Source organism: Sarcophilus harrisii, chromosome 5, assembly GCF_902635505.1.
Source record: "Sarcophilus harrisii chromosome 5, mSarHar1.11, whole genome shotgun sequence".
In the NCBI taxonomy this organism is placed as follows: Eukaryota; Metazoa; Chordata; class Mammalia; order Dasyuromorphia; family Dasyuridae; genus Sarcophilus; species Sarcophilus harrisii.
Genome location: NC_045430.1, coordinates 90,165,171 through 90,187,443, shown reverse-complemented (window position 1 = coordinate 90,187,443; position 22,273 = coordinate 90,165,171). Strand labels below are relative to the sequence as shown.

The window sequence follows — 22,273 nt, the reverse complement described above, 5'->3', positions numbered from 1 at the left end:
GTTCAATAGATATGTCAGGGCATGTGGGGTTGAAAAGGTAGGGGTAATGTTTATTGTAACCAGGGTCTTTCAGATAGGCTTATAAAAGGGGCAAGTTTCAGCTTTGCTCTTGGCCAGGTGAGTGGGAGAATCCCACGCTCATAAATTGCATGAAACAACTTTCCCTTCCCTTTTATGTTGTCTGAGCCCCCTTCCAGGGCACATAAAAGGGAGGGATGCTTTTGAGGCAGGTTACAAGTCAGATTGCCTTCTTTCCTGATTTCATTTTTCTGAGGGACTTTCACCTAAGGAGATAGCATGGCCTGTCGGTCCTCCCACATCAGCTGGAAGAATGGAACCAAGAATTTCAGTTCTTGCTCAGCTGTGGTTCCTAGACTTGGAGCTCGAGCAAGTGGCAATACCCTCTCCTACCGAGGGGGAAGCCCTGGAGGTCTGGGATCCAGGAAACTTGGGGGCTTTAGCAGCTGGAGTCTTGGTGTTGTTGGGCCCCCTCAAATTTCTGTAGGCTGTGGACGCCCTCTGCGTAGTGGGGGCAGTTTTGGCTACCGAGTTGGGGGCCTGTGTGGGCCCAGCCCCCCCTGTATTACAACTGTTACCATCAATGAAAGCCTTCTGACCCCACTCAACTTGGACATCGACCCCAATGCTCAATGTGTGAAGCATGAGGAGAAAGAGCAGATCAAGTGCCTTAACAACAAATTTGCTGCCTTCATTGATAAGGTGAGTTCAGGGTCTGGGATCACCTGGGAGCCAGGAGGATGGACAGATGGAAAGTACACACATTGATTTTCTATAATATCCCATTAACCACATTGTGTCTTTTATGTGGCAAACATTGATTTCTCCTTCTCATCGGATACTACCATCTCTTCAAACTTAATTTTTCTATGAAATTCATCATTATTTCCATAAATATTCTTAAGGAAAACTTAGGGGCACTAGGAAAGAAAGACCGTTAATGCAAAAACTCTTAATTCCTTTCTCCATACCTGTATCATGAGACATCAGACAATTGATGTGGGAAGAGGATGATAGATGACTCTACTCAGACTGGTTCTATCCATCTAAGAAGTGATGCTGTAAACCTAAGCATTCATACATTCACTCAACATTTACTAAGCAGCCTATTCTATACAATATTCTTCTGAGAAAAATATAAACTTTGAGCTGGCCTCTGGCACTGATATGGCTACAGTCTAGTAGGGGAGCCCAAGCATGCATGCAAATAGCTATAGTATAAAACAAAGCATAACTAATATGTGAGAGGTAGGAAAAATGTGTTCTGAGAAGCAGGAAGGAGCAAGCCAGCTTTTCATTGCCTCTCAAGAATAGCCCTTAGAAGATGATTTTAGTATTTGTCATGAAGGATTTTGAATTCCCACATCACACATTTATCTATTATCACCTGTACCTTTTAGGTTTCTTTGAGAATTATAGGTTAACATTTTCTTTCTGTTATGATGTGTGTGTGTGTGTTTGTGTATACATAGCTTTAGATCCCAGAAGCCTATCATTTGGGGACACTGGTAAATGCTTAGCAACCAGCTAAGGAATTTTAGATAAAAAAATGAATAACATAATAATTATAACATAACATTTAAAAATTTATCTACATAATTAAAATTTTATTTAGCATGATTAATATATATATAATTTAGTATTAGAAATGCATATTTTTCTAAAATCTAGCCAATTTTTAGAAATTCCAATAGATTAAGTCTTAGTTTGTAGGATTTGCCATTTCTAAAGTGGAAATGCTCACAATGAAAATTTAACAATCAGCTTTCATGACCCAAGCTGAAGGAGTCACAGCTGAGGAGAATTTAGAGCTAGAAGGGGCCTTAGAAGTCATCCAGTTTAAGCTCCTCAATATATAGTGAGGAAACTAAGGTGGAGGTCATATAATACTTTTCCAGGGTCATTCAGGGGGAACATAACAGAACTAGTATTTGATCCCAGTCTTGTGGCTTCATCTAGTGCTCTTCCTACTATACCATGCTGCTGAGGCAGGAGTTCCTTTTGGAGGGTATGTTCTGGTCTATATCTTTGGCATAGAGCCTACATGAGAATGCATGTCCTCACAGAGGTGGTGGGATGGGGATTGATCTGTCTGCATGTATGCCAGAAGGATAGATGAAAAGATTTCACAAAAACACATACACCAAAGCATGATACAAGGGAAAGAGCATTGGGTTTGGAGTTAGAGGCTCAGGGTTCAAGTCCTCTCACTATTATTTAATGCCTGAGAGACCTTGCCTCAGTTTTCAAATCTATAAGATGAAGTGGTTTGGATTAGATGGTCTCTAAGCTTTCTTCATATTCTATATCCACAACCTTATGATCCAAATACTTTTTATAATCTACAACAATGGCTTCCTTCTGTAACTGGGGGCTCAAGTTTATCTGTATGAGACTCCTTAGTATTGGAAAATGGTTGTCTGTTGCTCCCTGCCTACCTTGAGGAAGTGGAGTTAACAACAGCCTGAAAGTGGAGAGATACAAAGTTTTCTGGTTTCTAATTTTAAGAGAGGACACATCTGGGTCCAGGATCCTTTCAGGAAGGGGTCCCTGGAAGGAGAGAAATAAGCTATATCTTAATCCAATTGGGTACTATCAAGGGTCTTCAATCTCTTGTATTTAGAGTTAGAGAGAATTTAGAAATCATTTCGAAGATAAGAAAACCAAGGCTCAGAGAGAGAAAATGCTTCATCTAATTTTACCTAAAGTTACACAGGTAGTAAGTTTAAGAGCCAGAATTCAAATGTAGGTCCTTTAGGTACAAGCTTAGTCCTTTTCCCACTGCTATATATGTCCTTTTCCCTCTACTACATATGTCCTTTCTCAACTAAGGTGTAAATACTTAGCTCTATACACTTAAAGATCCGTTTTTTCATTTGGGAATCCACAGAATTGAATCCCCAAAGTGGCTTTCTCTTTCCCTTTTTTAATGAAAAATATCCATATACTCATAGGCACAGCTGCATCCCTTGCTCATCTCCATGTGTTGAAATCCATCTTTTCTTCAAAGTTCAGCTTAGATGACATCTCTTCCAAAAAGCCTTCTCTGATCCTTAAGAGCTTTAATTTAGAAATAAAAGGATTTTAAGTCATTTAATCAAATTCTCTTATTATACAGAAGAGAAAATTGCACCCATAGAGCTTACATAACTTGCCCAAGGACATATAGGTACTATTAGAGACAGGATGCCCTGAATTGAAAGTTGGATTTTTCTAGAGTACTTTGCCTGAATTTCTCTCTCCTCTCAACATACCCTATCTTGCAACATGCTAATTTGAGAGTATCTCCTTGAAGAATTATCCAGTTTTAGAACCATGAACCCTTGAGTAAAGCAAAAAAGAGAACAAGCATTTATTAAGCATCTAATTGCACAAGGCAATTAGCAACTACTGTGTGTCAGGCAATTATCAAGTACTGAGCTAAGTACTTCACAGATACTTCTTTTCCTACCTCCCTCCTTCCCTCCCTTCTTTCCTCCCTTCCTCTCTTCCTCCCTCCCTTCCTTTTTGCTGAGGCAATTAAGGTTAAGTGACTTGCCCAGCATCACAGTGGGAAGTGTTAAGTGTTTAAGGTCAAATTTGAACTCAGGTCCTCCTGACTTTAATGATGTTGCTCTATCCACTACACCACTTAGCTGCCCCCACAGATATTTCTTAGTCAGAGTCAGAGTAAGAGATTCTGGGTTTGGATCCTGGATGTGCTACTTTCCCAGAAATCGTCTCAACTCTCCTGGGCTTCAGTTTCTGTATCTGTAAAATGAAGGGGTGGAATATATAACTTCTAGGTTCCTTTCTAATTTTAAATCTATGATATACAGACTGCTTTTGTAGCAGATTCTGTGATTTGAAGGTTGAAGGCAAGTTTTGGCCTTTCATTCAATTAGCTCAACATGAGTTTTTTCACTCCTTATCATTGATGATATAAAAAGAAAGGGTGGTGGTTGTAGTTGAACTGTCTTAGGAAAATTCAATTCCAGTGCTCAGTGTTAAGAAATAAGGCTATTCCGGTGGAAGTGATTCATAGAACCTATAACCTAATTAAAGCCAAGGGGTGAGAGAAGCCCAGAATTCTTGTAGTCTTCCAACTACAATAAGAATAGTAGTTTACATTTGTTGTGTTGCCTATAATCAAAAGAACTAATGGGGTTCCAAGAGTACTTATTTCATTTATCAGTATGACAATGGCAATGGGGCAGGAGTCCAGAGAGTTGACCAGTTTCTAGAAATCTGAGTTTTATAGTTAGGAGTCCTTAGAGATGATTTAGGCCAAAATTTCTCATTTTACAGAAACTGAAAACCAGGGTATTAAGGTATATAAGGTATATAACTGAAATAGCTGGATACAGGCTCTCCTGTGATATCTTTCTCTCTGGTGCTACAGGTCCGTTTCTTGGAGCAGCAGAACAAGCTGCTGGAGACCAAATGGAACTTCTACCAGAACCAGAGATGCTGCCAAAGCAACATGGAGCCCCTGTTCAATGGCTACATAGAGACCCTGAAGCGGGAGCTGGAAATCGTTGAGACTGATAGTGGACGTCTGTCCTCTGAGCTCAACCACATGCAAGAGGTGTTGGAGGGCTACAGGAAGAAGTAAGTCTTGGGTGGGGAAGTTGTCAAGAGGCTTTCTTGAAATATCAATCAGGCATTTTCATGAAATATCAATCAGGCAGAGTCCACAAGGGGAATGTGAAAATCCAATTCACTGATTCCAAATTACAACTCTATGATTCCCATGTTGTTTAGTCTGAGTCTATATAGGACAAAGGAGGGGCCACCAATTTGCCTCCCCCCCCATCCACGCACCATTATTCATAAAGCCCCTTTTTGAGCATTTGGGGGGAAATGTAGAAAGAGAAGGCTATATAATTCCTATCTTTGGGGAACTTCTAGCTAGACAGAGGATAGGGGACCTGCAGTTACAAACACAGATTAATATTATAGAGGATAATCGAAACAAAACCAAATGCTTAGTAGCAGGAATAGTATATATATTAGTGTTGAAGGGTACTTAATACTTAACTATGGAAGTTTCACTTCCTTGATTAAACAAGTAGAACCAATCAGTGAAAAATTCCAAAGCAAGATGATTTGAAAATGATCTAATTAATTTAATCAATTTATATTAAAAGGATGGTTCTTTCCTTTTTTCCTTCTTTAACTCTCTCCCTTCTGTCTTCCTTCTCTTCCTCCCTCTTTTCTTTTGTTTCTTTTTCTCTCCCTCCTTCCATCCTTGCTCAGATCTCGATATCAGGCCTACCACTCTATCCATCATACTACCCAGATGCTCTAGCTCAGAGATTAAGTATTTGGTATTGTTATGTCCAAACATCATTCTTAAATTTTCATGGGTGGTTGTTATGACCAGAAAATTGGGTCTAATGATATAATAATTGTGTTTGTTATGAGACTTGGTTCTAATACAATTTGTTGTCTGTCTTCTCCAGGATATGTTGAGATTAATATGGGGAGCTGTCATTTCATTAAAAATATTGAGCTTATAATGCATTATTCTTGCCATCAAGGTATTTCTTATCAAATACAGTTATGTCATTGTTGAGTTATTTCAGTTGTGAGAGTCAAATTTAGGAGAGATAATAATAGATGTAAATTGTCTTTATAAAAAATACAATTTATTGTATCTTAATTAAATTTTATTTCTTTTCAGGCCTGAATTCTCTATACCCCAATCAAGAAAACAAATAATGACACCATCAAAACCCTGATATAAAGATGTATAATAAGGCAAAACAAATTCCCAAATTGGCCATGTTCATACACACAGAAAGAATACACACATACACACATATATATGTATCAATGTATAATATGCTTATACATTTATATCTATATATATGAAATGTCTCAATCTATAATTTGATCTTGGCATTATTATTTTGGTGGTATGTTTTAAATAGAAAAGTTCTCCATGTGGATATCAAATAACCTAGAATTCACAATCTACTTAAGTCTATTTTTATAAATTTGTGCCACATGAATAAGTCATGAATATAGAACAAAGTCAAAGGTTTGTGATAATCTCTAAAGACAGTATACATGTTATGATACCTTTGGGCAGGTGTTCAATAATTACTGAGTACTATACATAACAAGTTGTTTTTTACAACTACCCCCACACCTGCCCGGGGCTTTGGGGACATACCTTTTTTGCTTCTCAAACAATAGCTTAATTTTTTCCTGAATAGGTATAATATATATATTTCATAAGTACACATATGTTATATATGTATTATATATTATATATCTATGTATGTTGTATGTGTACATATATCTATATATAAAGAGAAGCTGTGAATGTTTTGTATAAAGTATATAACATAAAATTGATTTATATTTGGAAGGGTCTTTAGTGTTTTCATTCAATACATATGTGATGTCTTTTGCTAAGAAAGGCATGCATCTAAGAATAAGTTGGTAAAATGATGTGCTAGTAATTCATGTACTACTGTGAAGCATTTAAAATGATGAAAATTGGTCTTAAATGCCCCTTTTGCTTTAGAAGATAGAGTTGCAGTTACCTCCTTTGATTTAACTGTCCTTCGTTATATTAATGGTGGTCAAATTTTTTTCTTCTCATTTGATCTAACTTATATTGGATTTCTTGAAGTCATATGGATAACTGGAAACATTCCACATTACTGAAATGGACCTCTGATTTCATCAATAGGGAATGACCTCCCCACATTGAAGGCCTGCCACTAATCTATAATTTTCAGTCTTAGAGGATTGCTTAGGAGGAATGTAGAGGTTAAAGACAAGAATAGGGACTTTCCTGTAATTTCATTAGTATAGAGAAAACCTGGAGAAAGAAAATTCCTCTACCAATGCAGATCAATCTTAGAGAATTGTTAGGGCATTGAGAGATCGAGAGACTTGTCTATCAGCTCACATGTACCAGGGGTAGGACTTTTGCCTTTAAGGTCTGTTGTCCATCCACTAGATCAGTGGTGTTGAAATAAAATAGAAACATCTTAGGTGGCTACATATTGACTGAGAGAATCACAAATTAACATAATCTAAGTTGTATTGTATTTTTATTTTTTAAATTGTCAGTTATACTTTAATTTGGTTTAGGCAATATTCAAAATTCTTTATTTTTTGTGTGCCCAGGGTCACACAACATAAACTAAATGATCAAACTAATGGCCTAAAGGCTATATGGGACTCAGCCACACAACTATAAACTAAATGGTCAAACTAATGGCCTAAAGGCCATATGGGACTCACAAGAATCTTAAGTGTTATGGGGCAGCTAAATGTCTCAGTAGAAAGAATGATTTCCGTGAAGTCAGGAAGACCTGAGTTCAAATCCAGTCTCATACACCTATGAGCTGCGTGTCCCTAGGCAAATCATTTAATCACCGCCTGCCTCAGTTTCCTCAATTTTAGAATGGAGACAATAACAAGGCTTATTTCCCAGGATTTTGGACACAATACAATGGAGTAATATTTGCAAATTGCTTTGAAAACAACATAAGTGGTAGTTATTACTATTACCATTATGATTACTATTGTTACTATTATTTTTACTATTCCTGCTATTACTGTTACCATTATTCTGTTACTGTTACTATTACTACAGCTACTGCTGCTTCTGTTACTATCATCATCATCATCATTAAGGCTATTTGATAATAAGCTTTCTTGGTACCCCTTAAACAGAAATTAACTCCTACACCTATTCTTCTCCTGACCCTTAATGTATGTTCTCTTATCTGATAAATTCCCTGGCTCTACTTCATCAGTCTTTGGAGAACAAACAGCTTCTGCTTCCTCAGAATATTTTTCCTTTTCAAGAAGAATTTCATGTCTTTTTTAAAGTTGTAATTGAACAGCTGTCCCCTTCTTTTCTTTTCTCATCTTCGTAATGTTTTTCTATTCTCTCCCATCCTGTCAGTATAAAGTATTCCTTCCTCTATATCAGATATTTTTTTCCTGTTGAAGCCTCATTCTTGTTTCCTTCAAAAACACATTAATTTTTCATAACAATCTGGAGAGTGACAAAGTTTTCTTCAAGTTCCTAAGTCAGCCTGCACTGGGAACACAGATAACTTGACTATGGTAGAAATATAGACTTATGGGTCAAAATCTTTTAGTCTTTTTCTATTTCTTTTTGAACTACATATAAAGATTCAAACCCTAACCTCAATACCGTAACTAAAAATTTTCCATGACTTGACATTTCCACTCAACTTCTTTTTTTTAGTCTCAACAATTCCATAGTCAAATCCACCTCTTCCTCGGTCTTGCATCAACCTATCTGTTTGCCCAATTTGTTCCATCTACCAATCCACTGAATCAATTTGGCCCTCTAATAGTTATCTTTTCTTCCTCATCTTGCCTTGTCTTGCCAACTAACTTTTCCTTTATTCTTCTTTAATCTACATCTCTAGGTTCCATTCCCTAATCCTTTTGGATTTTCCTGAATCTTTTTTTTTTTTTTTGACATACTTGATTGTTCTTGATCTTTTCGACATGAAAGTAGAATCTAGACTAGTATTTGGGCCTGGAAATTGAACTTTAAATTTTCTTCACTTGAATTCAATTTTGCTCACAATTTCCAGTTCCTGGCCTCACTTTATTTTGACTCCACCCCTGGAAGCCTTGCAAAATTTTCTTTACAAAAGCTATCCCTGACCTATCTATACTATTTCCTTATTATTGTTTAGCTCATCTTTTTCTCTTCTCCTGACCCTTCTTTAATAATATTATCCTGTAGAGGATAAGATATAAAACTTGTAGAAGTTCAAAATAAAATTTCACCTATTGTTTTTTGATTGTAAACTAACTGGTCTTTCTCCTGAGATGGATGTAGATCTTTGCATGGGCCTCCTTGAGGTATCAGAGAAAGACAACAGATCCTTGTTTAGGTCATGTTACTTTTGTTATTCCCAACTTTACTAGGTTGGGAAAGATAGAATTCTAGAGCTAAGTTTTACAGCAGGAGCCAAAATTACCCAAGATATCCATATCCTGCCATTTAACTGTAGTAGACCTTCTGCCAACCTGAGAAATTTGTGGGTTTCCACATCAAGTGGAGCAGAATTAAACTCAAAGTCACCTCCATGTTTTGTGAGAAAAGGCAGCAGACTTAGTATGGAAAAATCTCTTCAGATTAGCATGGACTCATCTCTATTATGTCAGAGGACAAGAATTCAAGTCAGTGGGGACAGAATTGGGAATGAGGAAATTGAGAAAGAATAGGGTTTTTGTGCAGTTGAGACTTTTTAGATCTTAAAGACATTTTGGAGGCCATGTATATTAATCCTCTCAGAATAGGACAGAGAGGGCCAAAGAGATGATACAGAAAGCTCCTGACTCCCAGTCTGATCTTTTCACTCAGTTCTTGGCATTTTCAATTTGTAAAAATAGAAGTTAAGTGAGACTTAACCTGTTCTTTTGATTTTGAGGCAATTCAGCTTGAAATAGACCTAGGTTTTCCTACCCTTTTTGTTATCTTTCTATAGGTATGAAGAGGAGGTAGCCCTCAGAGCTACAGCTGAAAATGAGTTTGTGGTCCTGAAGAAGGTAAGTCTTCCTTCATTCAGAGAAACTAAATTTCATTATAAGGAGAAATCTGAATTCAGAGGTATGATTAAATTATCACCCTATATACAGAGCTGTTAGCAGACATTATTCAGATTGACTGAGGGAAAAATAAAAAAACCAGAAGAGATTATCTTGTTTTCTTGGCTCCATTTAGGACCTTGGATACACTCTATTTACTGAACACCAAAAATCATTGATTTCATTCCAAATGACTTTGTCATTTTGTAACAACTGAGTAAATGGCCAACATTTTCTTCTTCCACTGTATTTTGAATTGCTGTAGATATGGGTCATCTAAGTCAATAATAGTCTGTATTGTCCTTTATTTGTGGCTCTGTGAATTATAGTCCTCTAAGATGTATTTTTTGAGAAACTTGTAGTGGTTTCCTTTCCAGAATGACAGACTAGCCCCTGAGTCAAATTTAGGGCATAATTTTATACACAACCATGCACAAATTTAATTAAAATTAGCCACCTCCTTTAATATATTGTTATGCAATGGATAGATAGGCAAAGGGAAAGGCAGACAGTTGAGTAAAAAGAAAGATCTTGGTTTTTTGGTCAGAAATCTCCACTTGATCAGAGTAAGATGATTGTCTATACAGCAGCATGGATCCACATTCACTCTTGAATGACAAATGAATGATGCATCAGATTTTCCAGGGAATCAAATTCTGGTGGCTTTGTTATAGACTTTTGTGCAGGGTAGCAGCTATAGCTCTCTAGGTATGAGGAAAACAGATTTCACTAATCAGCAAGTTCTCACCATCCTGATAGTAGGTTCTGCCTCCCATCACCAGAAATTCTACTTAGGAGAGGAGCTACATTGGGGAATGTTGAAAGCAGTGTTGGCTCGGGGAGGGTGTGTGTGTGTGTGTGTGGGGGGAATGGAGGTGGAGAATAACTGAGCAGAGAATCCATGTTGGGATAGGGGCAGTCTGGTGTAATGGCCTTTAGTTGCAACTTTGGAACCTTCCTTGATTGATTTCTCCTTAAAAGGATTCAGGTTTCCAATCTATGAAATGAGAAGGTTGGACTTCACAATCTCCACAAGGGAACTTCAAATAGTCCAACCCTCTCATTTAATAGAGGAGAAAATTGAGGCCTTTCAAGGCTGATTGACTGAAGGTTAGACTGGTAATAAATATATGAACTGGGGTTAGAGTCCATGTTTCCAACTTTAAGTACAGTGTTTCATCCATTATTCAATGTTTCTCTGAGATACCTTTTATTTTTGACACCCGTGTCATTAAAACAAACAAACAAACAAAAAAACAAGGTCAGTGATCTGGGATTGATGGGTGGAGAGGCTTTGAAAGTGAGACTCAGGAACTTGAATAAAATATTCTAGAGAAGAAATATTCCAAATTAACTATAAAGGGACATATGAAAGAAGACACTATCTGCATCCTAAGAAAGAACTAATAAATAGAAATATGTATAGAATGATTTATATATATATGTGTGTGTATATATATACATATATGTAATATATTATATATTATATAATATGTTATACAATATATTACATATGTATATATACATATATAAATATACATAACTATATATATGCACATATTTTTGTCTAATATAGCCACTTCTGGGGTGAAGGAGGAAAAGGGAAGATAAAAAAGAAAAAAAAAAGAAATTTATGCAATAATTTTATTATATATTTAAAAGAAATAGCAAGTTCTACAGTTTTTAGATTTATAGTTTCATGTACAATTATCTTTTTAAAATTATGAAAATGCTTATTTTATTTCATAAATTAAAAACAAAATAAATAAATTTTTTTTAAAAGATTCTGGTTTTGGGTAAAGGAAGAGCATTGTTCTTGGAAGATAACTTTTAAGAGCTGAGTGCAAGGCTTATGAGGGGAGAAAGAGCCAGAGGTTCAGCAGGAAGGCTAACAGTAATCTGGGGGTTAGCTAACAAGGATGTTGGCTCTTGAAGTTAGAAAGAAAAGGTGAAAGCTAAGACACATGAAGGAGAAAGAATAATGACTTCCTCTATGCTCTCCCTCCCAAGGATGTAGATGGCGCTTACCTTCGGAGGGCAGACCTGGAAGCAAATACTGAGGCCCTGATGGAGGAGATTAACTTCCTTCAAGCTCTGTATGAGGAGGTAAAACAAGCTTTGTATTAGGTCTTAACATTCCTGGCCAATGGCAAGTTCCCCTGTAAGTCTCACTTGAACTCTTTCTGCCACAAGCACAGCATATTTTTATAGTTTGCTTCTTCACATATGTGTAATATGGTTATCTACTTGATCTTTAGGATAATCCTCAATGCTAACAATTAAGGTTCCATCTAGAAAGATGTGGATTATTCATTCTTAAAGTAGAAACAAACAAAATAGTAAATCCCGAACCTCAAATCTAGTCAACAGTTGATTCATTAAGGCCAGCCACAGATAGCCAATTGGAATCATCCAAGTCTCAGAGGAGGAAGCTTCCATTGGACTGTCTGTTTGGACCAAGAAATTAGGATATCTAATCATGATTCTTGGCCATGATTAGACCAAATAACTCTTTAGCAAGCTCTTCCTCAGTTTATTTGATATTTTAAGACTTATTCCCCAAAAGCTCAAGGTTTAGAGCTTGTCTTTTTGGTTCTGTATGCATCAGATGAGAGTTTAACAATTGAGAAGGGGATGGGAGAGAAGCTACAAGGGAAGAGTAATGGCTGTCCACTCTTGTAGGAGATTCGGATACTCCAGTCACAGATCTCAGACACTTCTGTGGTGGTGAAGATGGACAATAGCCGGGAGCTCAACATGGACTCTGTTGTTGCTGAGATTAAGGCTCAGTATGACGACATTGCCAGCCGCAGCAGAGCTGAGGCTGAATCTTGGTACCGAAGCAAGGTGAGAGGATCTACCTCCACTGTCTTCAGGAAACTGAGGTGGAAAGGATTCAGGGGATATTTTTGAGCAAGTGAGCCAGGTGGGAAGGCATCAGACTTTTACTGCATTATAGCCAGAGCTATAAGTAGCATTCTCAGAATCAAGGCTGGTAGGGTTCAATATCACAGATACTTTGAGAAGATGAAAGTTCACATGTTCAAACATACTGTGCTCTGAAGTTCAATTTATTGCAGGATGAAGGAAGGAGAACAACGAGATCTACCATATCTCCTATTGATTCTCCATGTTGTTGGAGAGAAGCAGTGGTTTAGCGTAGTACAAAACCCACTGTTAGGCTCAAGTTTTCTATCTCCATTGCAGAAAACCTCAGTCAAGTGATCACGGTCAAGCTCTTTGGTAGTTTCTGTGGACAAGTGTCTTGGAAGTGGGTGGGTGAAAGCTATATCTTGATGATTTGGATTACAATCGTGGCACTGTCATGTGGTGTGTTTTTGGGGATGCCACTTATTTCTTAGCCTCAGTTTTTCTTATCTGTAATTTGAGGGAGTGTGGATGAGATGAACTCTATCTACGATGCCATGTGCCTTCAACAACCTGCAATTATATTTATCCCTGCAGTGTGAGGAGATGAAGGCCACTGTGAGTCGGCAGGGAGAGAATCTCCGGAGAACCAAGGAGGAGATCAACGAGCTGAACCGCATGATCCAGAGGCTGACGGCAGAGCTGCAGAATGCCAAACAGCAGGTCAGAGGGGGAAGTGGAGAAGAGAGGTGGATAGGGGGTGCGGCACCAAAGAGTGGTCTCCCTCATCAGCTCCTGCCCCTTACATCTTCTGTTCCATATTCAGATGAAGGAGTGACTCTGTAGAGCCAGTGTGCTGCTGAGGTTGGCTTCCCCTGCGTCCATAGGGTGGTGCTATGTCCCTACTGTCCCTGTTTGATCAGAAAAAACCAAAATCATTTTAGCTTTTTCCCCTTTTTCCTCTCATAGCGCTGCAAGCTGGAGGCTGCGGTGTCAGAATCGGAACAGCAGGGTGAGGCAGCTCTGAATGATGCTAAATGCAAGCTGACAGAGCTGGAGGAAGCTCTGCAGAAAGCCAAACAGGACATGGCCTGCCAGCTGCGGGAGTACCAGGAGCTGATGAATGTCAAACTGGGACTGGATGTGGAAATTGCCACCTACAGGAAGCTGCTGGAAGGAGAAGAGAACAGGTGGGAGCACTCAGAAGTTCTAGGGATGAGAGGAGGGAGCCTCCTTCAAATGACACAAAGCCACAATTCTGCTGTAATTAACAGAATTAGAGAGTTGTCTGTGGGCACTGAGAGGGAAAGTAATTTGCCCATATGGTGTGTGTTAGAGGCAGCATTTGAACCTAAGTATTCCTGATTACAAGACTCTCTCTCTCTCTCTCTCTCTCTCTCTCTCTCTCTCTCTCTCTCTTTCTCTTTCTCTCTCTCTCTCTGTGCATTATTCTACACTACCTCTCCAGGAACCAGAATTAGCTGAAACTTTGTTCCTTTCAACTGAATGGACTGAGCAAAGCAAGGCAGGTTTACAGGAGACCAAGTACACACAAATTTCCTGGCTCTTCTTCTGAACTAATTTTTTGACCTTCTCAGATCTGGGCCTTGAGCTGTGACACCAATTGGATCTAAGGAAATATTTCCAATGTATTTGCTCCCCTGTTGAAATCAAATTCACTCTGTCCAGTCATCTTATATCCATATTCCCATTCTTTACCCTCAATCTCTCCTTATTGAGAGCTAGAATGGTAAAAGAACTCAAAGGAAAAAGCCTGAGCCTTACTTTCAGAAAACTGCCAGATTGATGTGGAGAGAGGGGAAGTAAATAAGCATTTATATACTCTGTCCCAGATAGACTGCTAAGAACCTTTACAGAAATTAGCTGATTTACTCCTCACAACAACTCTTCAAGGTAGGTTCTATTATTATTCCCATTTTACAATTGAAGAAATCAAGGCAAACAGACCTTGCCTAAAGATCTTGCAGCTAGTGTTTAAGGTCAGATTAGAACTTCCTGCCTTCAAGTGCAATGAGCCAACAGTTGCCTTTCTTTAGTAGTTTCTATGGACAAGCAGACATACATCTAGGAAATTAGACAGACTTAGGGACAGAAAATAAATGACAATGAATAGGATTTATATCAATATAGTTCAGCCTTTATTATTTGAACTTGGAAAACTCTTAAAAAGGAGTTAGAAAGTAGGAGGCATTCTAATCTCCATGGTTCAATAAAAAACAAACAAACAAACAAACAAAAAAACCACAAAGCACTAATCTTAGCCTTAGAGAGGTAAGAGTCATGGGACTTAGAGGTAGAAGGAATTTTGTCCAAACTCTTCCATTTTACAAATGAGGAAACTGAGGCTGATATAGATGATGCAACTTGCCACATAACTAAGTAATTCACAGATCAGGATTTGAATTCAGTTCCTATAATTAAATCACAATGCTAGGATTTGAACCCAGCTTCTATCACTCCCAATCCCACAAAGAATTATGATGACTCCTTTTAGGATGCTAATCCAGGTCTTGACCTTGAAGGAGTTATTCAATTACTCTGGGTTCTGTTTCCTCCTGTGTGAAAGAAGGAGGCTGGAAAAAATGATCTGTTCCTTTCTGGACTGAAGCCTTTCATGCTGTTTGGAAATAACAAGTCACTCCATAATCAGTTTCTTCTTGTTGATTTCCTGTTGTGTATTTCAGATCCTTATTTGTACTGCATCTCCCCCACCTTGGGTCCACATCAACTCCTTTCATTTAGCAGGGGTCTCTACCTAATTTTGTCCCACGCTTCAGTGCTCTGTTCCTTGCAGAAGTTATTATACCCTACCCAGCTGAATCCTCAGAATGGAACAAGGTATAGAAAAGGAGAGCAGTCTGCATTCTTTCAAGCCAGGCTTTAGGGAATGGTGTTTATTAAGAGCCCTGTAAGTTTTACTCAGCTAAGCCTTTGCCAGTGAAGCAAGGGTTATTAATCTTATGGAATCTTTTTAAATTTGGTGAAGTCTATAGATCCCCTTTCACAGTCATTTTTTTTAAAAAAAAATTCACAATAAAGGGAAATATCTAATTTCAATGAAAAGTTAGTGAAATAAGGATGTAATTCTCTCTCTCCCTTCTTCTCCCACTGTCCCCCATACCAAATGAATACCCAGATCCCATGACATCTATCTGGAGCCTGATGGTGTGGTAGCAACCACACCCCCTTGTGGGTCTATGGACCTCAAGTCTTTAAGAGTCTCTGCTTTACACCATTAAGAACAAAGTAAGGAAGCATCTATTAAGTACTTATTATGTGCCAGGCACTGTGCTAAGTGCTTTATAAATATTTATATTTATAATATAATTTGTATTATAATATTACACTAACATACTAAAATAGAATAGAATAATATAATTTAAATTAAATAAATATAAATATTTTAATTATCAAATGAGATGTATTTGACCCTTACAGCAACCCTGGGAGGTAGGTAATATCATTACCCTCATTTTACAGAGGCAGACAGAGGTGAAGTGACTCACCCACTTCACAAAGTTAGTCAAGTATTTCTGGCTCTAGATCCTGTGCTCCATTCACTGTTCCACTTAGCTGCCCAAGACAAAGGTAAAACCACTTACAGTCTTCTGCATTCACATCAAATTTTTTTCCTCCTCCCTTTCCCTTACCTAAGACTTCTAGGAAATTATTTACCCAAGGTCACACAGACAGTACATGAGAAATCCAGAATTTAGACCCAGGGCCTCTGACTCCACATCCAGAGCTTTTCCTACTATATTGTAGCTATCTCCCTAGTCTAATGTTCTCCATTTTTTAAAACTGAGACCTAGAGAAGAAAACTGATTTGTCTTAAATCACAAAGCTATATAGCTTTATGGGACTCCTCAAGTCTTACTGATAGAATGAAAACTTTTCAAAGGCAGAATTTGTTTTTCTTTTCTATCTCTCTCCCTATCACCTAATACACGTGCAATGATTATTGACTTGATTTGCAAGAAAGGCACTGGGAGAGTCAATTTTATAAAGTCTTCTCTGTCACCATTATCACTCCTTGTCTGTTAAAATGCCAGAAGAGACTATGGCACAGCAATGAAGTACAACTCCACTGAGAATAGATATCTACCCTACCTTTTCTCTCTCTCTCACACACACACCATAAATTAAACTCAAAATTTCAGAGGACATGCAGAGAATCTCCCCTGCTACTAAAAAAAATGGAAGATTCCATTTCTAACCTTATTCTGTCCCCTTTTTTGGACAGGTTGTGCGAGGGTGTTGGCTCAGTCAACATATGTAAGTATTTTATATGCCTTCCCACATCGTGGTAATGTTCTAAATGGGGCCACATTCTATAGTTGTCATCCAAGCCTCCTAGCAATGGGAAAGGGGGGAAAGGAAGGAGAAGGAAGAAAGAATGAAAGAAGAATTTTCAATTACCTTGCTTCTGTAAAGTCTAATTTATTCCAATTTCAGACCTGAAGGATCCATTTCAATCAGATTATTGCAAACCCTATTTACCTGCTTGGTGCTGGGACCCAGGCACAATATGCATAGATACATGTGAAGCTTACCAAACTTACAGCATATTTTCAAAAGAGGAAATGTTTGGTTTGGGCTTCTGGCCCAGAAACTTTGGATTTATGACATGAACTCTTAATTACCTATCACAGGGAACACACACTGTAGCCCATTGCAAAATTTTGTTTCCATTGAATAACTTACACTTATAATTTACACACTATGCTACATTGTTATAATTTTCACTTATAAATAATTTATACATGCTCTTAAGTTTACAAAGTAATTTTCATACATTCTCTTATTTGAACCCTAAAAGAACCTTGGGAATTAGGAACTACACAAGTTATGATGGCTATTTTAGAAATGAGGTAATTGAGATTCAAAAATAACTTGCCTATGGTCACAGAGCTAGTAGCGAAGGCTGAATTTGAATTCAGGTCTTCCTGACTCCAAATCTAGCTTTCTACTAATTTTGTCATGCTGGGCTTCTCTTCTCAAAGGCTCTTCCCCTCTATCTCTTTCCCTTTCCCTGATATCATCCCAGGTTACTACCCACTAAATTCTGTCAGTAAGAACATTGCTATTATGATATATGATTATGTTGACATGAAATGATAATATTATCTAATTTAAAGTCAGAGGCAGTTGTTATTTAGTGGATAAAATATGGCCAAACCAAGAAGAACTAAATTCAAGTCCAGCCAATGTGTGACCCTAACTTCTAAGGGCTTTGGGGAATTTTCTAAGGCTAGAAGTTGGAAAGAAGGTGTCAGCCTGTTTAGTGGAAGGATTTTTTCATCGGGGAATTTCTCCAGGTGTAGTACTTATTAATATCAGACTGTGCTCAGTGGAATTAGGAAGCCTAATCTTCCCCCAAATTAAGGAATTTATCTCCCTCAAATTGATTAAAAGTTGCTTTTGGTCCATTTGTTGCTTTTGACCCATCAATGTTAATTACCTATCATAGGTAATTCATCCCATTGTGAAAAGAATTGATCAGACTATAAAATCTATTGAGTGGAAATCTGTTTCAAATGGGCTAAGAAATCTGATGCTGTCTTTGTCCACAGGTGTGAGCCGTTCCCAGGGTGGTGTGGTCTGTGGAGATCTCTGCCCCACTGTCTCTCGAGGGACAGGGTCTGTGGGTGTCAGCACCAGTGCTGCTGGGATCTGCTCCCCATCAGGGGGAGTTGCCTGTTCCAGTGCAAGGTCTGTCAGGTTTGCATAGAAAGGAACCTGACTTGGACAAAAAGGGGCTTGAAGAAAAGTGTTTTTTGATTCTTTCAGATCAGAGCATCATAAAGCACCCCAATGAAGGGTTCTCAGTTATCTTTCCAATGATAAGTCCAGTGGAAAGAGTTTTGGTTTTGGAATCAGAGGGTCTGTTTTCAAACTCCTCCTGCGATGCTTCCTATTGGCAAGATCTTGGACAAATCACTTATACCTAGCATTTAAATCACTTCACCTACTTGAATATATCAATTTTCTCATCTGTAAAAGGAGGGGGTGGGACTCAATGTTCTTCAAGGAAACTTCATAGATCTGTAACCTTTTTACCTCTCTGTCATTTTATTTACTTTTGTTTATTTGATGTTTAGTTGAAGTTATCATCACCTTGGTTGACTCCCACAGGTAGGAACTTGGAAAGGAAGATCTTGGACAGAATACCACCTCTAAATTTTCTTTCCTAGGCATCTGGAGGTTGTGAATCTTGTAAAATGATGCCTTCAAGCTAAACATTCTGGTTCATCAGCCAAGCCATTCAGACTTAAGGAGTTAACTGTTCTTGGGCAGAGGGATACAATTCATTGCCTTTAACTAATTGACAGGTACTAGTGAGGATGAATAATGAATGTCTAAGAATGATCCTATAGGATTAGGGAAGATACATTCCAACCTCTTCTATGAAAAGTGCATATGTAAAGAGAGTGGGGCACAGTTCTCTGGAGATCAAATTTATTAAGCAGTTAGTTAACTAACTGCTTGGTAGAATAGGCCCTGCTTGGAATTTTTGCTTAGAGAACCCAGAATTTAAGTTTCTGTCTCTATTTAAACTCTAAGTTTTAAAGGATTGTTAGATGTTTGCCTGATATGGCTCTTCTCTGCCTCTTCTTCCTTTACCCTTCCCCTAACTTTTGCAAAGTCTCACTCCTAAATCCAATCTCTAATGACATCACCAGTTCTTGAGGTGTTCCCCCCCCCCCCAGTTCTGCCCCTTTGGCCTAAAGTGATTGGAATAGCCCTTTGGGCAGGAAAAGTGACGCCAGGTCTAGTGTTCATCCCACTATATCAGGTTGAAGATATATCTTCTGGTCATTGCTTCTCTATTTACTTGTACTTAGAGGCCTTTGTGTTCCTCTCACAGATCAATTGAAATATAGGATTTTAAAAATGATTTACCCTTTTACTCTTCCCCAAGGAGAATGTATCTCCACTAAGTATACTGGGAACAATATTTTCTTTTTATTCATAGAAAAAAAGTGGCAGTGGGTAGGTTGTCTGTAATAACAGCAGCTGTTCACATGGCCTCATTTTCCTGCTTTTGGTAACCCACAAATAGGCTATCACATAATCATTAAATTAATTGTATGTAGTACATAATTTTAGCATATAGTAGCCTATGGTATATGATATAGTAGCAAGCAGATGTAGTACATAATTTTGCAGCCATGTGATTCTACCTCGAGTCCAGTCAAATAGTTTGATCAATACTTAACCAAATGTCCATGTTCAGGCTTTCTCAAAGGCTGTAGTAGCTTCATGATCCAGCAGAGGGCTTCAAGCTAATTATTGTCCCTCTCACCTAATTGAGCTTCCAGCAATTATAGGATGGCAAAGGCCCTGGGTTCATCTTTTAAATAAAGATGCCCCAATATTACTACAATAGCAAAAAAAAATATTCACCTTTGTTCTTAAGTTTCCACCCCACATTTGTGTAATTTCTCTGAAGACAAGTCTAGCCTTTTTACTTTATAGATTAGGTCATTGAATCCCCAAGTGATGAAGTGCTTTGCCCCAAGAGACTCAGTTAATTAGTAGCTGAGCTGGAATTCTAGGGCATATTGTTTCCATTTCTGGGCTCTTTCCACAGCACGGTTTTAGCAATCATTATCTAGTCTAGGCCCCTCATTTTAGAAATGTGGAAAATAATGCTCAAAGATGGGAAATGACTTGCCTCATTTCACAGTTGTTTCTCACAGCTTGGTGATGATAGTGGGAGGGAAACTGGTAATTACTAGCTGATCACATCAATGAATCCTAAGTCTCTGTTTTTAGGATTTTTTTTCCTTATTAATTATCTCTAATTATCTAAAGCCACCTCTTTCCCCCCACCATTTTCATTGCCTAACTACTTGCTTTCCTGAATCATTGCCCCAGAACGTGGCACCCGAAGCCAAAGGCTCAAGGAGACTTCCAAAATAAGTTGTACTCAAAGTGGTCTTTAATTATTGGTCTCATTCTGAATTTGCAGTGTTCAAAGAGACTAGGAAGGAACTAAAACAGTTTAAAGTCCACTGTGTTCTGGGATTTAAAAACATGAGAAATATCATGATTCATTTCTTCCTCCAGACCATAAATCAAGCTTGATATTTAAAGAAAATTGAGGAAGGCAATTCTTTCAGCCTCTGTGTAGGTTGTCTTTAGCTCAGTTGGTCATGCTTGCTTAATATTGGAGCTTCAAAGTAAAAAAAAAAAAAAACCTTAATCATAAGTAGAGATATGCTCATCTTGTAAATAGGGGTTTATTCAAATGAAGTCTGTTTCTATTTTGTACACCTGTGTTTTCTGGGACCACTCACCTATACAATTTATTGTTTGGGGCTGTTCCTCCTGGAGTTTTTGTAAGTTACTTTTCACAATTTCTTGTTTCTGTAAATTCATCTCAATAAAACTCTATCTTTTGGTTAGCTTTGGCTCTTGGCATTTAAATCTACTTCTCTTCAAAGGAAAATGCTGTTGCCATGAGAAACTGCCCTGGAAGCAAGGAAGCATCTCAGAGGTGCCAGTTGTCTGTCACAATGGAAACTGGCTGAGAGAGTGGGGATGATTCATCACCAGCCAGTTGTAATTATTGGAAAACAGCTCGAGACACGTAGCGGCCTCATCTTGGCAACAAAGGATGGGCTTAAAAAAACAATCAAATAACAAATAATCCCCAATCCTTCCTCTTGGCCCTTGAAATGGAAGATGCAATCCTTCCCAATCAGATCTGTGCGTGATCAAGGCAGATTTATATCAACTACTTAAGACAGATTTAATGGTAGCTAGATGGTATAGTGGATGGCGCATTGTATTTGGAGTCAGAAAAACCAACCTTAGCAACTATGTGACCCTGAGCAAATCTTTACCTCTCTCAGCCTCAGTTTTCCTATTTGTAAACTAATAGTAACACTTACTTCCCAATGTTATGGAGAAAATCAAAGCATATCCTAAAATGCTACATAAATCTTATCTATTATTAGGAAATCTATAATCATAGAACTGAAAGGGAAGATTATCTAATCTAGTCTTCATTTACTAATGAGACTCAAGGAGGTCAATTGATTTGCCCAATCACCTGTTCACAACCAGCACCAGTATCCATACTTTTTCCTTCTTAATCTACTAACTTCTTTTTTTCTACCTAAGGATGTTGCCATTCCTCTATGCACAATTTTGCAATGTCACTGGAAAATGGGAACCTGAAATTAGAAATTTTCTGGGGCTGACAGTCAACTGAATTGTCATTGAAACTTATTAGATTACTGAAGCTTTTAAAACCAGAAAAAAAAAAGAAAATTTGGTATGAATTCAGAGCTCACAAAATCATAGGATCATAGCTTTTTGAGCTAGAATAAACCTTAAGGATACTGTACTGTATCCATCTCATGTTATAGAAAAGGAAACTGATGCTCAGAGAGATTCCAGAGATCTTTCTAACATAATATAGCTAATCGGCATTACACAAGGAGTATTTGAACTCAGGCTGAACTCAGTCCTGATTCCAGTCTCAGCACATAGACTATTATATCATATGAAAATATCAGAATCTTTGAGCTGAATCTTTAGCAATTACTTAATCCAATAATCCAATTTTAAAGATGAGAGAGAGGAGTGTCCACTTTCATAGAACTTGTGAGGGGCTCATTCAGTCCAACATTCCATTCCATCCTTTAAAAAACAAGGTTTAAGAGGACAGAAAGATTGTCCTTTGGACTCAGGCTTCAAAACCTTTCAGGCAAGGCAACAATTCAAGTGGTAGCTCAACCCTTTGGACTAAGGTTCAGGTTTACCAAAA

General features: G+C 37.9%; 1 protein-coding gene across 1 annotated transcript; it reads left to right on the top strand.

Annotated features, from left to right (window-relative positions):
- The first annotated feature begins 269 nt into the window (after positions 1 to 269).
- LOC100915530 (keratin, type II cuticular Hb5-like) lies at positions 270 to 20,777 on the top strand. The gene is made up of 9 exons (XM_031937832.1): positions 270 to 720; positions 4,400 to 4,608; positions 9,504 to 9,564; positions 11,614 to 11,709; positions 12,286 to 12,450; positions 13,069 to 13,194; positions 13,441 to 13,661; positions 16,736 to 16,767; positions 18,066 to 20,777. Exons 1-9 carry the CDS (start codon positions 298 to 300, stop codon positions 18,221 to 18,223), a joined length of 1,491 nt encoding a protein of 496 aa, XP_031793692.1. The 5' UTR covers positions 270 to 297; the 3' UTR covers positions 18,224 to 20,777.
- The last annotated feature ends 1,496 nt before the right edge of the window (positions 20,778 to 22,273 follow it).

Excerpts from the sequence above, each read along its gene's own strand:
- LOC100915530 (XM_031937832.1), top strand. The coding sequence starts at position 298 with ATGGCCTGTCGGTCCTCCCACATCAGCTGGAAGAATGGAACCAAGAAT. Across the intron at positions 12,451-13,068 it reads AATCTTGGTACCGAAGCAAG|TGTGAGGAGATGAAGGCCAC; the intron begins GTGAGAGGATCT and ends TTATCCCTGCAG. Across the intron at positions 13,195-13,440 it reads TGCAGAATGCCAAACAGCAG|CGCTGCAAGCTGGAGGCTGC; the intron begins GTCAGAGGGGGA and ends TTCCTCTCATAG.